At 44.6% G+C, this 14,962-nt stretch overlaps 1 protein-coding gene across 1 annotated transcript in view; it reads right to left on the bottom strand.

The window, feature by feature from the left end:
• Positions 1-10,906, bottom strand: part of VAPB (VAMP associated protein B and C) — a 53,959-nt gene extending 43,053 nt beyond the window's left edge. The window contains exon 1 of the mRNA XM_055434286.2: positions 10,609-10,906. Coding sequence (XP_055290261.1) covers positions 10,609-10,666 — 58 coding nt within the window. The 5' untranslated portion in view covers positions 10,667-10,906. The remainder of the gene's footprint in view (positions 1-10,608) is intronic.
• Between the last annotated feature and the right edge of the window lie 4,056 nt (positions 10,907-14,962).

Here is a 14,962-nt window from a genome sequence, read left to right as displayed (position 1 = left end):
GTGTCTGACTTTTAAAAGGTCAAAAAGCACAAATTTGGATTTTCAGAGCAGTCCATCAAGATACATTAATATGCCAACAAATCAATCCAACCAAGAGAATGAGACTTCAAATAAGCCTCCACAAGGACAAACCTTTGGTTTTTCAGCAAATCCTTCTTTTTATTCTTTATGTATGCGTCTATTTTAAATGGTCAAGCCAAACACTGAAAAGATGACCTAGTCCAGGACTGTATCCCTTCTTTGGGGTTACTATTAAAAAGCAGACGACAAGAACATATCCTACAGTTACCACTGGGGAAAACTACAGAAACAAAACCTATAGGAGCCTGCAGTCTACAGCACGGAAGACAAAACCATCATAAACAAAGCACAAGGAGCAGATGACATAAACACGCACGCGGTACATGGTTTGTACAGTTTGAGGTGATGCAGAAAACACTGGAGCTGGATAAGAATATCCAAGAATACTCAGGAAAAGTTACTAGAATACAGTGAGCTTTTCAACAGGAACAAGAGGGCTCATTAATTTCAGATTTGACAGCCCACTAGTGCAAAGCACTGGTCGGTACTAAGAGAAATACAAACCCCAGTTTCTGCCCTCAGAGGGCTTTCCATTTTTCTTCTTCAACTAAAACAAATTTTAATAGCAGGTTCTCAAGACTGGAGTTGGAAGGAACTCCAAGGGGCCTTGGGGTCAAGCTTCCTCATCCAACAGGAAAGGGGATCAAAGCTGTGTGGGGAGTGAGAGCAAGGCCAGGGACACAAACCGCCCTTTGTAATACAAAGCACACAAGCTTCAGGGGCTGAAAGCCAGAGGTACAAGTTCTGCTTTCCGCCAAGTGCCAGTCTAGTTTCTCTCATCTCTGAAACGCAGAGGATGATAATCCTGGCTGTTTTCCTAGATCTGAAGTGCTGGTGATGGGGCTTGGGAAATTTAGCACTCTAAAGGCTGGGGAGTGCTCAGACAGTGGAGAAGCACAGAAGACTGACCTAGGTACCATTCCTTTCCTTCCCTTTTCCCCATTATACTATAAATGCTGAGTGATGTAACTAAAAGGCAAAACAGTGCCCAGGTAGCCTGCATCATTTGTGATGACAAGCACTGAGGCAACAGAGGACACATGAGGAGTGATGGCAGAAGGGAAGGTTCGGTGATGGTATCAGCTCGTAACTTTCAACATCAATATAAAAATGACACAATCAGAAGTCATCGAGTTAGGATGAAAAGTCCTTAGGGGAAACAGAATTAGTACAATTATATATTTTTAATCAGTCACTCTAACACTCCAGAACAACACTGCACTTCATGGAAGTAGTGACAAGAATGCCATTACTAGATTACAATGACAACTAAGCACTTTTCCTTCATTTTTATATTTCATTTGTCTTTCAGTGCACTTTCTCAATTCCCCCTGTCCTATTTCCAGTCCTCCTTTCATCTTCCTAACAACGTAGAAAATAAGAAAGTCCTGGGCCTTCCTCCTGAGCCACACTCCCACTAACTTTTTAAGAGGAGCAACATAGTCAATGTAATGATAAAGAACAGGGGCTCTGCAGTCAGACAGATCTTGGTTCAAATCCACATCTAATTCAGGTTACAAACCTGAGAATTCTATCTACTTCCTAGTCCTGTTTTAAGAATAAATGAGCACTTACTTATAGGAGGTTGGACATTTCAGGGCCAGGATGCCTCTCCAGCCCCCACCCCAGGGCCTGGCCCACAGGAAGCTTTCGGGATGTGGCAACCAGACCAACCCTGAATCACAACCATGTTATGTTCCATCAGACAAGAGGGGCTCCTCTGTCCGTGAAGAACACCTCAAAGCCTGAGCTGTGGAAAAAGAAGAAAGTCCAAATATTCCCAACTGGACAATCATCTACTATGCACACAATAACCACACCCCTGCACATCTCATGATTCCTATGAGTGGCTGTCATCATTCGGGGAAGAAAGACTTCCCAAAGTACACCCCCCTACAGAATGGAAGAGCACCTTCTGATATTCACTGTGAGTCACTCTCTTGCAGCGTTTAAGAAATCACTAGTCATCTTAGCCCTACTTGTAAGCTTTACGGTAGCACCGATGAAGGTCACATTTCAGACTTTCTAATCTTTATTATGTGCATATCATATATATCATTATAGTATAGTAAAACATAAATCTTTTATGTTGTTGTTTAGTCACTAAGTCATGTCCGACTCTTTTGCAACTCTGTGGACTGTGGCCTGCCAGGCTCCTTTGTCCATGGGATTTCCCAGGCAAGAATACTGGAGTGGGTTGCCATCTCCCCATCCAAAGACATTCCTATTCCTAATAAACACCCTTTTGAACTCTAAATTCCCATTTTACAGACCTGCAAAAACCTGTGCTATCTCTACTTCACACAAGTTTCACCCTATCTTCCAAAGACTCCAGAGCAGATTTGCAGATTACGTGAAAGTTAGTGTGTTCTAAACATACAGAATCATTAAACACCAACGGTTTCTGTTACCAAAAAAAGAAAGAAAGAAATTCACAAGGTGAATCAAAGAATGCTTTGGAGTCATCTGTATGAACTTTTAAAAACAAGTATTGTAAGAAATCCCTCCTAAAAACTCCACAAATAGTAACTCTTAATTAACTAATATTCTTAAGAAATTATCCTGACAGCTACTAAGACATTCATAATGGTTAAAAATTCTCTGCCTTCCTCCCCCCAAAAGGAAACCCTGTTCACGAGTTCCTTCCAGAGGTGATGTGAAAGAAATGGGCTTTGCCGCTACACACCTGGGCTAAATCCCTGCACCACTTTTTACCCAGTGGCCCCATCCAGGGGCAGGCCTCCTGACCACTGAGTAACTCATATCACAGGACTGTGCTATAGATAAAACAACAAGATGAAGAACCGAAAGCCTCTACCATTGTCCCCAGGCTTTGTGGACCACCTTCTGGAAATCAAGCATTTCTCTTCTAGAAACATTCATTCTTCCCTTTCCTTTCATACTGCATAACGGGTGGAAGCATCACTACGGCCACTGCTTGAAATTCTGGACCCAAGTAACTGTGGGGGTGGTGGTAGTCTAGCTCTTAGCCCCTTACAAATATGCCCTCTGTTCTGAGCTCAGCCACTTTTCTGCTCCTCTCTACTCTCTGAGCATCCTTTAAAGACAGTCCAAGGAACTTGGTTTCTAAAGGTTATAAGCAATTCAAACTTAGGCTGGAAGAAGCACAGCTGGAATCAAGACTACCAGGAGAAATATCAATAACCTCAGATATGCAGATGACACCACCCTTACGGCAGAAAGTGAAGAGGAACTAAAAAGCCTCTTGATGAAAGTGAAAGAGGAGAGTGAAAAAGTTGGCTTAAAACTCAACATTCAGAAAACTAGGATCATGGCATCTGGTCCCATCACTTCATGGGAAATAGATGGGGAAACAGTGGAAACAGGGTCAGACTTTATTTTTTTGGGCTCCAAATCACTGCAGATGCTGACTGCAGCCATGAAATTAAAAGATGCTTACTCCTTGGAAGGAAAGTTATGACCAACCTAGATAGAATATTAAAAAGCAAAACATTACTTTGCTAACAAAGGTCCGTCTAGTCAAGGCTATGGTTTCTCCCGTGGTCATGTGAGAGTTGGACTGTGAAGAAAGCTGAGTGCCGAAGAATTGATGCTTCTGAACTGTGGTGCTGGAGAAGACTCTTGAGAGTCCCTTGGACTGCAAGGAGATCCAACCAGTCCATTCTAAAGGAGATCAATCCTGAGTGTTCATTGGAAGGACAGATGCTGAAGCTGCAACTCCAGTACTTTGGCCACCTCACGTGAAGAGCTGACTCACTGGAAAAGATTCTGATGCTGGGAGGGATTGGGGGCAAGAGGAGAAGGGGACGACAGAGAATGAGATGGCTGGATGGCATCACCGACTCAATGGACATGAGTTTGAGTGAACTCTGGGAGTTGGTGATGGACAGGGAGGCCTGGCGTGCTGTGATTCATGGGGTAGCAAAGAGTCGGACACGACTGAGCGACTGAACTGAACTGAACTGTGATTCAAATAGTAAAGAATCTGCCTGCAATGCAGGAGACCTGGGTTTGATCCCTGAGTGGGAAGTTCCCCTGGAGAAGGGAATTGCTACCCACTCCAGTATTCTTGCCTGGAGAACTCCATGAACAGGAGGAGCCTGGTGGGCTACAGTCCATGGGGTCGGACAAAAAGTCAGAAACAACTGAGCGACTAACACACACACACAAAAGGCACAATCCAAAACACACAACAGCCTCAACCTCACTCTCCTCCAAAACACATATTTTCCCAACCCCCCCCCAAAGACAGGTTAAGGCTGAAGGAACTCATTGAAATGCCAACTGTATACTAATTCAAGCACATCAGTTATCTGTGAGAAGGTGCGCCCACACCGCACACATGCTCAGGCACACACACAACCAGAAGAAGCCTGATTGAAGACACTACTTGACAGATGGAAAGAAATGCTAACCTACTAGTCAAAAAGTAATAACCCTTCTGAAAGGATGAAGGAAAACTCTAGGAAAGTATTGCTATACCTTTAGAGTTTTGTGCCATCAACGTTAAATATTATTAAAAGAAAGCACTACAAGATTTTTCCCATGGGATGATGCCATTTTCTCAAGGATTTTTTCCCCCCATGCCAGGGGCAGGAGGGCGGGATGGGGGGGATCCAAAAGCACATTAAGGCATTGTTTCTAGACATCAACAGCTTTTGTTAAAACAACAGTTTAACATTTTTAAGAAGATATTCTAGAGATACTATTTTGACACACTGGCATTTTAAAAAATAATCTTAAAATGACTACTGAGTTCAATAATTTTGCTTGCATAATGAAGCTCTTTAAACAACTCATGTTTTTGGAAAGCGAACAGCCTGAGTCTGTCAGGTAAAAACTTCAAAGAATGAGTCCATCCAGCAGGCAAGGGCCAAAGCAATCCTGGATATGCTATGCTGATGACAGCCTGAGAGGGGCCTAAAATGACAGAAATGAGGGCACAAGCCCACAAACCATAATGCAACTTTGTTTTTAATACAATCCCAGTGCAAAATAACTGTGCAGAAGGCTTTTATTTTACTAAAGACATTTAACGGCAACCTTGTCTTGACTAATGGAACTCAGCACTCTTTTTGTTCGTCTTTCTTGTGCTGAAAGCTGTGCTCATTTGTTTCAAATCATGGTCATCCTTCAGATGGCAAATTCTTCAAATACAAATGGGAGATCTATGAAGCAATCTCGGAAATAATTCCTTATGTAAAAACTCAAGTTTCGGGTCCTAAAAATCGAGCCTAAGGGCCGTGTGTGAGCATAATCAATACAGTTTATTCCCCTGATTCCTCCCCTAATTTTCAGCTACTTAGTGGTAATATTGCTGGGTCAAAGTTCTCATATTTTGCCTTCAGCACTGGAAGGAAAGATGCTATATAATTTTAATAAATAAAAGATAGTGTTAATAATGTTTAAGAATTCATTTCTTTAATAAGCATCAATTTAGACTAATTATTTTAATAAATCCACACTTGGATGTAGACCTACCAGGTAATTATAAAAATAACCGTATTCACATTACAACCACACACAACAAGGAACTATCACCATTTTCCAAATATAAGCACACAGCCAAGAATTATCCATTTTTTCCTCAAGAAGTTAACTGTAAAGAAAAGAATAAGTGAGTAAAAGTAAGTTAATTTCTAGTTTACATTTTTCTCCCAGGAAAAAAAATTTAGGAGTTAATAACACAATCTATGAAGACTTAAGTTTGACTAAAGGTTGGTAAGTTTAATGCCACTTGCTTCTGATGAGCAAGCTAGTTAATAATTAAATAAACGAACATAATCTATTCAGGATGGATTTAAACCACAACCATAAAGAATCTTAAGCACACTGCTGACATTTTGTTGTGCTGTAAAACACAGTCTGCTCTATGCGATCACGATCACGAAATGTTAGGGAAATCAGGGCTATGCTAAAACTAAAGAATTAATGCTGTAATTAGCATCTGAAAGATAATTACTGCATAGAACAGACTATATCTACAAGGTTTTCTATTTTTTAGCTTCCTAAACAATCTTCAGCTACAAGTTTAACTAAAGAGGGTGAACTAAAGATTCTAAGCACTTTCCTCAGACAAAGAGAGGTCCCTAACCTATTGACCCAAGCGCCTCTTTCCTCCCCAAAGTGGTAATCAACCACAACAATCCAGTGGTGCTACCCTACCTGTTATCCATACTGACCAACAACAGGACTACCTGAGGTTTCCTGAAGGTTCAGTCGCAGAATCAAGCAAAGGTCAATGGGTCCACAGTGGATTTAAACCTTAACTAACCAGCTCCTGAGGACAGGCAACAGACCACTCTCATGTGACAGTATCATGAGACAGAGGAGGACGCTAGGGTGTGAAGAAAGAGGAAGAGTCCTGGGGAATGACCAAGAAAATATACAACAAAGGACTTAACTATGGACGGAATCAATGGAAGGGGAGGGAGAGGAGAAAGAAGAGAGATACAAAATGCCCTAAAAGTTGACTCAGAAAACTCTCGTTGAGCTGGGCAACAACTGGAACCTCAGAGAGAGGAAGTAAAGGATTTGGCCTTGAAGGAAGAGCAATAGCAAGAATAACAATGCAAAGCACACTTTTCACAGGTTTTAAAAGCCTTTAACTCTTTCAGAGGGCTTCCCTGGTGGCTCAGAGGTTAAAGCGTCTGCCTCCAATGCGGGAGACCCAGGTTCGATCCCTGGGTCGGGAAGATCCCCTGGAGAAGGAGATGGTAACCCACTCCAGTATTCTTGCCTGGAGAATCCCATGGACAGAGAAGCCTGGTAGGCTACAGTCCATGGGGTCGCAAAGAGTCGGACACGACTGAGCGACTGAACGGAACGGAACTCTTTCAGAAGGGTGACTCCAATCCAAAGAGAGCCTACTATTCCACCATGGCAAGTATCACAGCATTGTGCTTCTTTTGGGAGGCCAGGAGGCTTTCTCCTTCTGACAACCACAATGCAGCTCGGCACTTTCTTTAAGACTGAACAAGGTCCTGTAAGGCTGTGTCCTCTTTTCTTCTGTAACATCCTTAACTTCAACATCAGTTCAGTTCAGTTCAGTCGCTCAGTCGTGTCCGACTCTCCGCGACCCCATGAATCACAGCATGCCAGGCCTCCCTGTCCATCACCAACTCCCGGAGTACACTCAAACTCATGTCCACAGAGTCGGTGATGCCATCCAGCCATCTCATTCTCTGTCGTCCCCGTCTCTTCCCACCCCCAATCCCTCCCAGCATCAGAGTCTTTTCCAGTGAGTCAACTCGTTGCATGAGGTGGCCAAAGTATTGCAGTTTCAGCTTCAGCATCAGTCCTTCCAATGAACACCCAGGATTGATCTCCTCTAAAATGGACTGGTTGGATCTCCTTGCAGTCCAAGGGACTCTCAAGAGTCTTCTCCAACACCACAGTTCAAAAGCATCAATTCTTCGGCGATCAGCTTTCTTCACAGTCCAACTCTCACATCCATACATGACCACAGGAAAAACCATAGCCTTGACTAGACGGACCTTTGTTGGCAAAGTAATGTCTCTGCTTTTTAATATATTATCAAGGTTGGTCATAACTTTCCTTCCAAGGAATAAGCGTCTTTTAATTTCATGGCTGCAATCAGCATCTGCAGTGATTTTGGAGCCCCAAAAAATAAAGTCTGACACTGTTTCCACGGTTTTTCCATCTATTTCCCATGAAGAATCACACAAAATGTCCAAAAGAAAAAATAATCCAACATATACAACCCTATACCATCTTAGGCTATGCTTAAAAGATGATTAGTTTTTTTCCTCTAGATGAGATATTTAAATTATATCTTCTTATGTAAAGTTAGCTTACAAGTTTGATTCATCTAAGTGAACTGTCCGAAGTCAGAATCATCATTCCAAGTAATCTGGAAGCTACCAGTTAAATGAGCCAGTTCTCATCCTGAAACGAATGCTCTCTATACAATAAAACAGAGTATTAAACCTCATTTCATGATTTTAGTGCTCAGTTTAAAACAAACCCAAAAACAAATCATGAAAGTGGTTTATCGAAGACTGCATATGCCTTTTCTGAAGCCACAAGCCAACAGCCCTCAACAATCTGATACCAGGGCTTTCCTGGATCACTTCCCCAGCAAACATATCCAGCAACTTTGGCCATTACTCTGGTCAACCCTAGGCTGAGAGATCACTCCTCTTTGCCACACCGTTCAGGTAAAGAAACTGAAATGATGAAACCATTTGTGTAAAATACAACCAATTTTGTACAATACTGCACATTTACGAAGCAGCTGAACAGCCGTAATCTCAACCAAATTTTCAAGCACCACTCCCACGGAGAAAAGAGTAATCCCAGGTTTTGGCGAGCAAAACGGCCAGCTTAAGCTCAAACGTCACTAAGTAAAAGAACTGGGACAAGAACTGAGAGTGTATGTACAAGAGTGGGGTTAAGGCTGCAGGGAGAGGTGGGGTTAATCAGGGACAACTAGCTGAGGAGGCACAACACAATCTGAACTTGAACATGGGCTGTGTCTGTTCACAAAGGCCTTAGAAGACTCCTGTCAACCAGCCAGCTTCATAGACTGTTGCCTCGTGACCCCAACAAAGGCTCTGTGCCCTAGTCATTCGGCTATACTAATGGTATCCCAAAGGAGCCCAATAGTCGCAGCCTTTGTGCCTCTGTACCTACAATTTCCTCCAACTGACACACTCCCCACTCCTTTCTCCCTTTCACCCACTTCCACCTGACCTTTGAACTCAGGTCAAATGACACCTTCTTCGGATGTTGATCTTGGAGTAACCTGGATTACCTTGTATCACGGCACTGTTCTGGCTGATTCTGTTGTACTCTCTTCCCAAGATCTAAGTTCTGGGGTGGAAGATTGAGGGAGAATGGAGGCATCTATGTGATGTGACTCTTCTTCGCCTGTTACCTGTCACATGGAGCAGGCAATGGATAAATGCCTGTGGACTCAAAGAATGGACATGCCAACTTCCAGGAGTTAAACCAGGCTTCCAGGGTAGAGAATTTCAGACAACTCAAGTGGAAACCATCACCTTCCACATTCACTTCAGTTACCAGATTCTTCTCTCAGCCTGGCTCCTCTAGAAGGCCTGAGCTTAAAGTACTGCCATGGAATTATAATCCACGTCATGGTTTTGTGGTGTTTGTTTGAACTGGAAAACCTTCCACTGTTTATACATTTGGAGTCACTTCCAAATGTGACAACCTGAGACTGTTAACCTGGGAGGCAAAGTGACAGCCACCACAGTGGAAGACTGCCCAGGGATCGAGAAAGCATAACTGTTAAAAAAGCGTGAGCTCTGCAGTCTGGGTTCCAATGTGCCATTTGCCAACTGGGTGACTCTGGGTAAATTACCCACACTACCTCCTGCCTTAAAGTGGGGTGTGTGCAGCCAGTAGGCATCGCAATGCCACAAACGTCTACTGAGGAGCTACTCTGGGCCAAGTGTCAGTGACACTGCAGTGACCTGGCCGTTCAATGGAAACCATGCTTGCATCATGCCAGCCTGTGTTAGTCCCTCCTGAAATACTCTGGAGTACTGGCTTGCCACCCTTCACTAGAAGGTAATCTTTAAGAAAGCAAGGGTCTTGTGTGTCTTGTCCATTCACCCTCTCAAGTGCCAATCAAATGTCTGCTACACAGTCACTCAGTACATTTGGAAAGAAGGAATGGTCAAATAAGACCTTCTTGTCCCCCAGCACTGTATTTTGGTGAAGAAAGTACGGAATAATAACTAAAGATGAAGGCACGCATTACAAGGGCCTTGGGCTCGCCACAAACATATAGGTGGCCCCCTGGGCTTCCTCGGACTCCAGTTCCAGGCTCTTCTGGGTGGGGAGGGGGAAAATCTGACAGCCGTCCCCCCGACTCCCCACGGCTGCACAGGTGTGAGCCACGGGCACAAGAAAGGCAGGAGAAGGAAAGTTGGGTCCCGTCCCGTTGGAACTTCTGAGGAGGTTCCTTTCACTCACTTACTCAACAGGTACTTATCAGGGCCCTAAGGTGTGCGGGGGATAAAGCGGAGACGTGACCAGGTCCTGTCCTCATGGAGCTTCCCTCCCAATGTGGAGGAGACACAGTACACAAGTGCGTAAAGTGGTCCTCGCACGCAGGGCTAAGTTGCCGAGCTGCCAGGAGGGGTGATGCCACAGGGGGCGGCCGCAGGTGTCCCGGGAGGGGTGGCGGTTGGGCGCGGGCCTCCCGGGGAGGCGACCTCTGACCTAGGACCTGAGCCTTCCGGGGACAGGCGGTCGCCGGGGCCCACACTCTGGGCGGAGGCCGCAGACCGGACAGGAAGGGTCACAGCGGCAACTGTGCGAGAGTCTGGAGGGCGAGGCGCGGGAGGCTGTGGAGGAGCAGGCCCTGGACTCCCGCACCCGCCCCTCGGGGCCGAGGAGGGGGCGCAGGCGGGCTCGCCGTCGGACGGGGGCGGGGCGGGGGCCGCGGCCGGGGGGCCGACGTCACGCCGCGCCGCCGGGCCCTCCGGAGCGCGGGAGGGAGCGCGGGGCGGCGGGCCCGGCCCGCGGCCGAAGATGGCGGGCCTCCGGGCTTACCTCGGAATTTGAGCTCGTGCTGCGGCTCGAGGCTCAGGACCTGCTCCACCTTCGCCATGTTCCTCGGCGGCGGGGCAGCTCGGGCGGGGAGACCCCTGAGAGGTCACCTGGGGCGGGACGCGTGAATGCTGCGCCCCCTTTAAATTTGGAAAGGGGGGGCCTGCCGGGGCGCGGGCGGGGGTCGCCTATGGGTTGCGCGGGGGGCGGGGGGGCGGCCTACGCGGTGCAGGCGCAGGGGCGGAGGGCGAGGGTGAGGCCGCGGTGCCCAGCGAGCGTACGACACGCACGCACGTACCGACGCGCCGACGCACGCACGCACACACGCAGCAGGCCGGCCGCCTTAACCCGGCGCGCGCTCGGGGGACGGCGGGGAGCAGAGCGCGCGAGCCCCTGCCGAGCAGTGCGCAGGCGCGGCGGTAGCTGCGGGGGCGGGGCTGCCGGGAGCCAGGGGGCGGGGCCTCGCGCAAGTCCGGGGGAGGGGCGGGTCCGGGACACCCAGAATTGAGGACCATCATCCTGAAGATTATTTATTTAGGCAGGGCGCATGGGAGGCAGACTTTGTGTTAAGTGCTTTAGTCAATAATTAATAAAAATGAACTTCCAGTTCTCCTTGCTAATGTGCCAGGCACTTAGAGATTTTGAATAATAATGAAGTACGATTTATTCTTATTATAAACATGATGTTTGTAAGTGAATGATGTGTGTTAGACACGGTGACGTGTGGTAAGCAATAAATATAAATTTAGTAAGCTACCAATTACTGCTTGCTTATTTTGTGCCACTCTGCTGAACGCTCCGGATAACAACAGCATCGATTATAATAAATAAAAGCTACTCTACTTTAAATGTTTACTATGTAACAAACACTGTGCTGAATCCTGTACTGCTAAATGCAACAAATATTTAGAAATACAATGATCAGAAAAATTGACGTGGTTCCAACTTCTCACTAGAGGCCATGGATGAGACAGCTTTTGAATAAATAACCACCCACACAAACAAATACACTTTTAAAAATTATTGAGAACCTATATCTGTTTGGTTTTAAAATGAACACTCTACCTCATTATCTCATTATTGACATTTAAACTTTACTTCATTATGTAGTGTGTACTACCTGATATATGTGTTATTAATATTCTCCTTTTCATATATAAATGAAAATAGCAAATAGCTAACATTGACTCTACGTGACAGACGTATGGGGATTCTTTGTATTATTCTTCGCACTTTCCAATTTGAAATTTTTTGTGATTAAAAAAAAGGGTTTTTTAAAGATAATCTTTGTCTTTTAACTACAGCATTTGGTCCATTTATACTTATTATATTTATGATATATATGGATATATTTCTACCATCTTATTTTGTGCCTTCCGTTGGTCACATTTGTTTTTTCTTTTTCCTTTCCTTTTTACATCTTTAGAGCTAATTTTTTTCTCATTCCACTTTTCTTCCTCTTATATACTCTATGCTGTTTCAGTGATTACTGATTACTTTGCTCCCTGAAAATAAAAGGACTTAAGTGTACTTTAATAGCCCATCCTCTAAATTATATGCCTTAATTATAGTATATTTTAAGTTTAATCTTTTCCTTTTTCACCCTGTGAGCCATTACTAAGTTATTTTATACAGTCAATATTAATTTAGACTCAACCACACAGTTACCAATTTCTTTGCTCATCTTTTCTCCTGCATCTCAGAATTCACAATCAGGATCACTTTCCTCAGAATTTACAATCAGGATCATTTTCCTCGTGCCTGAATCTTTAAATTCTGTTTCAGGAAGTTTGTTGGAGCAAATGTTGTTGGATTTTTTTCTTCCAAAATTGACTTTATTTTGCTCCTGTTCTTGCAAGATATTTTGGCTGGTTTACTAGAGAGACAATGGTTTTCTCTCAGAGCTGTAGGATGCCACCACTGACTTCCAGCTTCCATTGTTACTGCTGAGGTTTCAGATGACAATCTCCTCATTATTCCTTCAGAAATGTTCTGTTTCTTCCCATTGTCCTGGGGTTCTGCAGTTTTATCGCAATGTATTTTCTAATTTATTTGTCTTAGCTCATTCAAGCTGCTTTAGCGAAATACCGTATAGACTGGATGGCTTAGATAACAACATTTATTTCTCACAGTTCTGGGACCTGGAAATTTCAAGACTGAAGCACCAGCACATTCTGTGCCAGGCGAGAGCCCACTTTCTGTTTCATCAGTTCAGTTCAGTCGCTCAGTCGTGTCCGACTCTTTGAGACCCTATGAATCACAGCACGCCAGGCCTCCCTGTCCATCACCAACTCCCGGAGTTCACTCAAACTCATGTCCACAGAGTCAGTGATGCCATCCAGCCATCTCATTCTCTGTCGTCCCCGTCTCCTCCCACCCCCCGTTCTTCCGAGCATCAGACTCTTTTCCAGTGAGTCAACTAGATGCATGAGGTGGCCAAAGTATTGGAGTTTCAGCTTTAGCATCAGTCCTTCCAGTGAACACCCAGGATTGATCTCCTTTAGAATGGACTGGTTGGATCTCCTTGCAGTCCAAGGGACTCTCAGGAGTCTTCTCCAGCACCACAGTTCAAAAGCATCAATTCTTCGGCGCTCAGCTTTCTTCACAGTCCAACTCTCACATCCATACATGACCACAGGAAAAACCATAGCCTTGACTAGACGGGCCTTTTTTGGCAAAGTAATGTCTCTGCTTTTAAATATGCTATCTAGATTGGTCATAACTTTCCTTCCAAGGAGTAAGCGTCTTTTAATTTCCTGGCTGCAATCAGCATCCACAGTGATTTTCTGGTTCATAGTCAGCTGTTTTCTTGCTCTCTGGAATCATTTTTATAAGGTTTCCCATATTTATGAGGTCTCCCCACACGTGACCTTATCACCCCCAAAGACCTCATCTCCTAATACTATCATTCAGGAATTGGATTTTGGCATATGAATTTTGGGGAGGATACAAATGCTCAGTCTGTAGCATTTATCCTGTTTGAATACTCAAGAGTTTCTGAATTTGTTGACTGGAATCTTTCATCATTCTGGAAAATTCTCAGCACTTTAAAATTTTAAAAAATTGTTGTAAAATACACATATGATTTACCATCTTAATCATTTTAAGTGTACAGTTCAATAATATTGAATACACTTACACTGTTGTGCAACCATGACCACTATCCATCTCCAGAACTCTTTCATATTGCAACTCCATACCCAATAAATAACACCCTCTCTTTATTTAAAAGAATTATTTATTTGGCTGCACTGGGGCTTAGTTACAGCACACATGTGGGATCGAGTTCCCTGACCCGGGATCAAACCCAGGTTCCCTGCTCCCATGGAGTCTTAGCCACTGGATCATCAGAAAAGTCCTAATAGTTATCTCTTTTAAATGTCACCTTAGCTCCATCCTCTCACTCTTTTCTCCTAGATATCTGATTAGTAGTTTATTCAACCTAGATTTTTCAAGCTGTAGGTTTTTTCCCAAAGGTGACTTACAAAATCAATTTAGTAGGTTGTTATTAGCACTGAGAGAGAAAATGAACAGAAAATAAGAGTGTATTGTACATTTTCATGAAAATTGTGTTTCATTGTGTTTATTAACAACATACTCATACATAAAACTGTGTAGTGAGTTACAAATAAAACCCATTCATTCGACCTTCTCACACCATACTCCGTGTCTCCTTGCCTCTCTGTCGGGGCTTCATCTCTCATCTCTGTATCCTATATTGCGGGTGTGTCTTCAGACCTTTCAGTCCATAACTGTCCCTGAGGCTGCAGATAAACCTATTTCAGGAGTTTTTCATTTGTTTTTTTTTTTTAAGCCTCTCCGTTCTGTTTGGTCTTCCCCTGTCGCTCAGTTCCTTTACACAGCTAAGGCTCACACAGGCGGGTCTCTAACATTGGTTCCAGCCACGTCCCACCCCGTTGAGGGGTTGTGCTGTTGGTCTCCACTGTTGTCACTTTAGGTAGCGGCAGTGGCCAGGTCATCTTGATGGGGGTCCATGTTCTTGGGCCCACGCAGAGCTTCTGCACCTGCCTCCACGGGCACTTTAAAATAAACTCAGCATGAGAGCAACGGCAGAGGGGCCCAGAATGAGTCACCCTGTCCACTGGATTATTACTGAGTCACTTGGTGGGCATTCACAAGGGACACTGTGAACACCTTCACATTGTGCCCATCCCAGGAGGCATCTCCATAACCCCTTCCCACACTTCTTTCTCATGAAATTCGATTCTGCTATATCTGTTCCTAGCCACCCACTACTGACGGGTCAGTGTACATCTGTGCTTCTGGTCGTCTCTTAGCCAGATAAACATCTGAATGGACTTCTTGAGATTCTGGAAAATCAATGGATTCTCTTTAT

The sequence above is a fragment of the Moschus berezovskii genome, chromosome 15, assembly GCF_049115385.1.
Source record: "Moschus berezovskii isolate FMDL1 chromosome 15, NW_MosBer_1.0, whole genome shotgun sequence".
In the NCBI taxonomy this organism is placed as follows: Eukaryota; Metazoa; Chordata; class Mammalia; order Artiodactyla; family Moschidae; genus Moschus; species Moschus berezovskii.
This window is presented reverse-complemented; position numbering and strand designations above follow the sequence as displayed.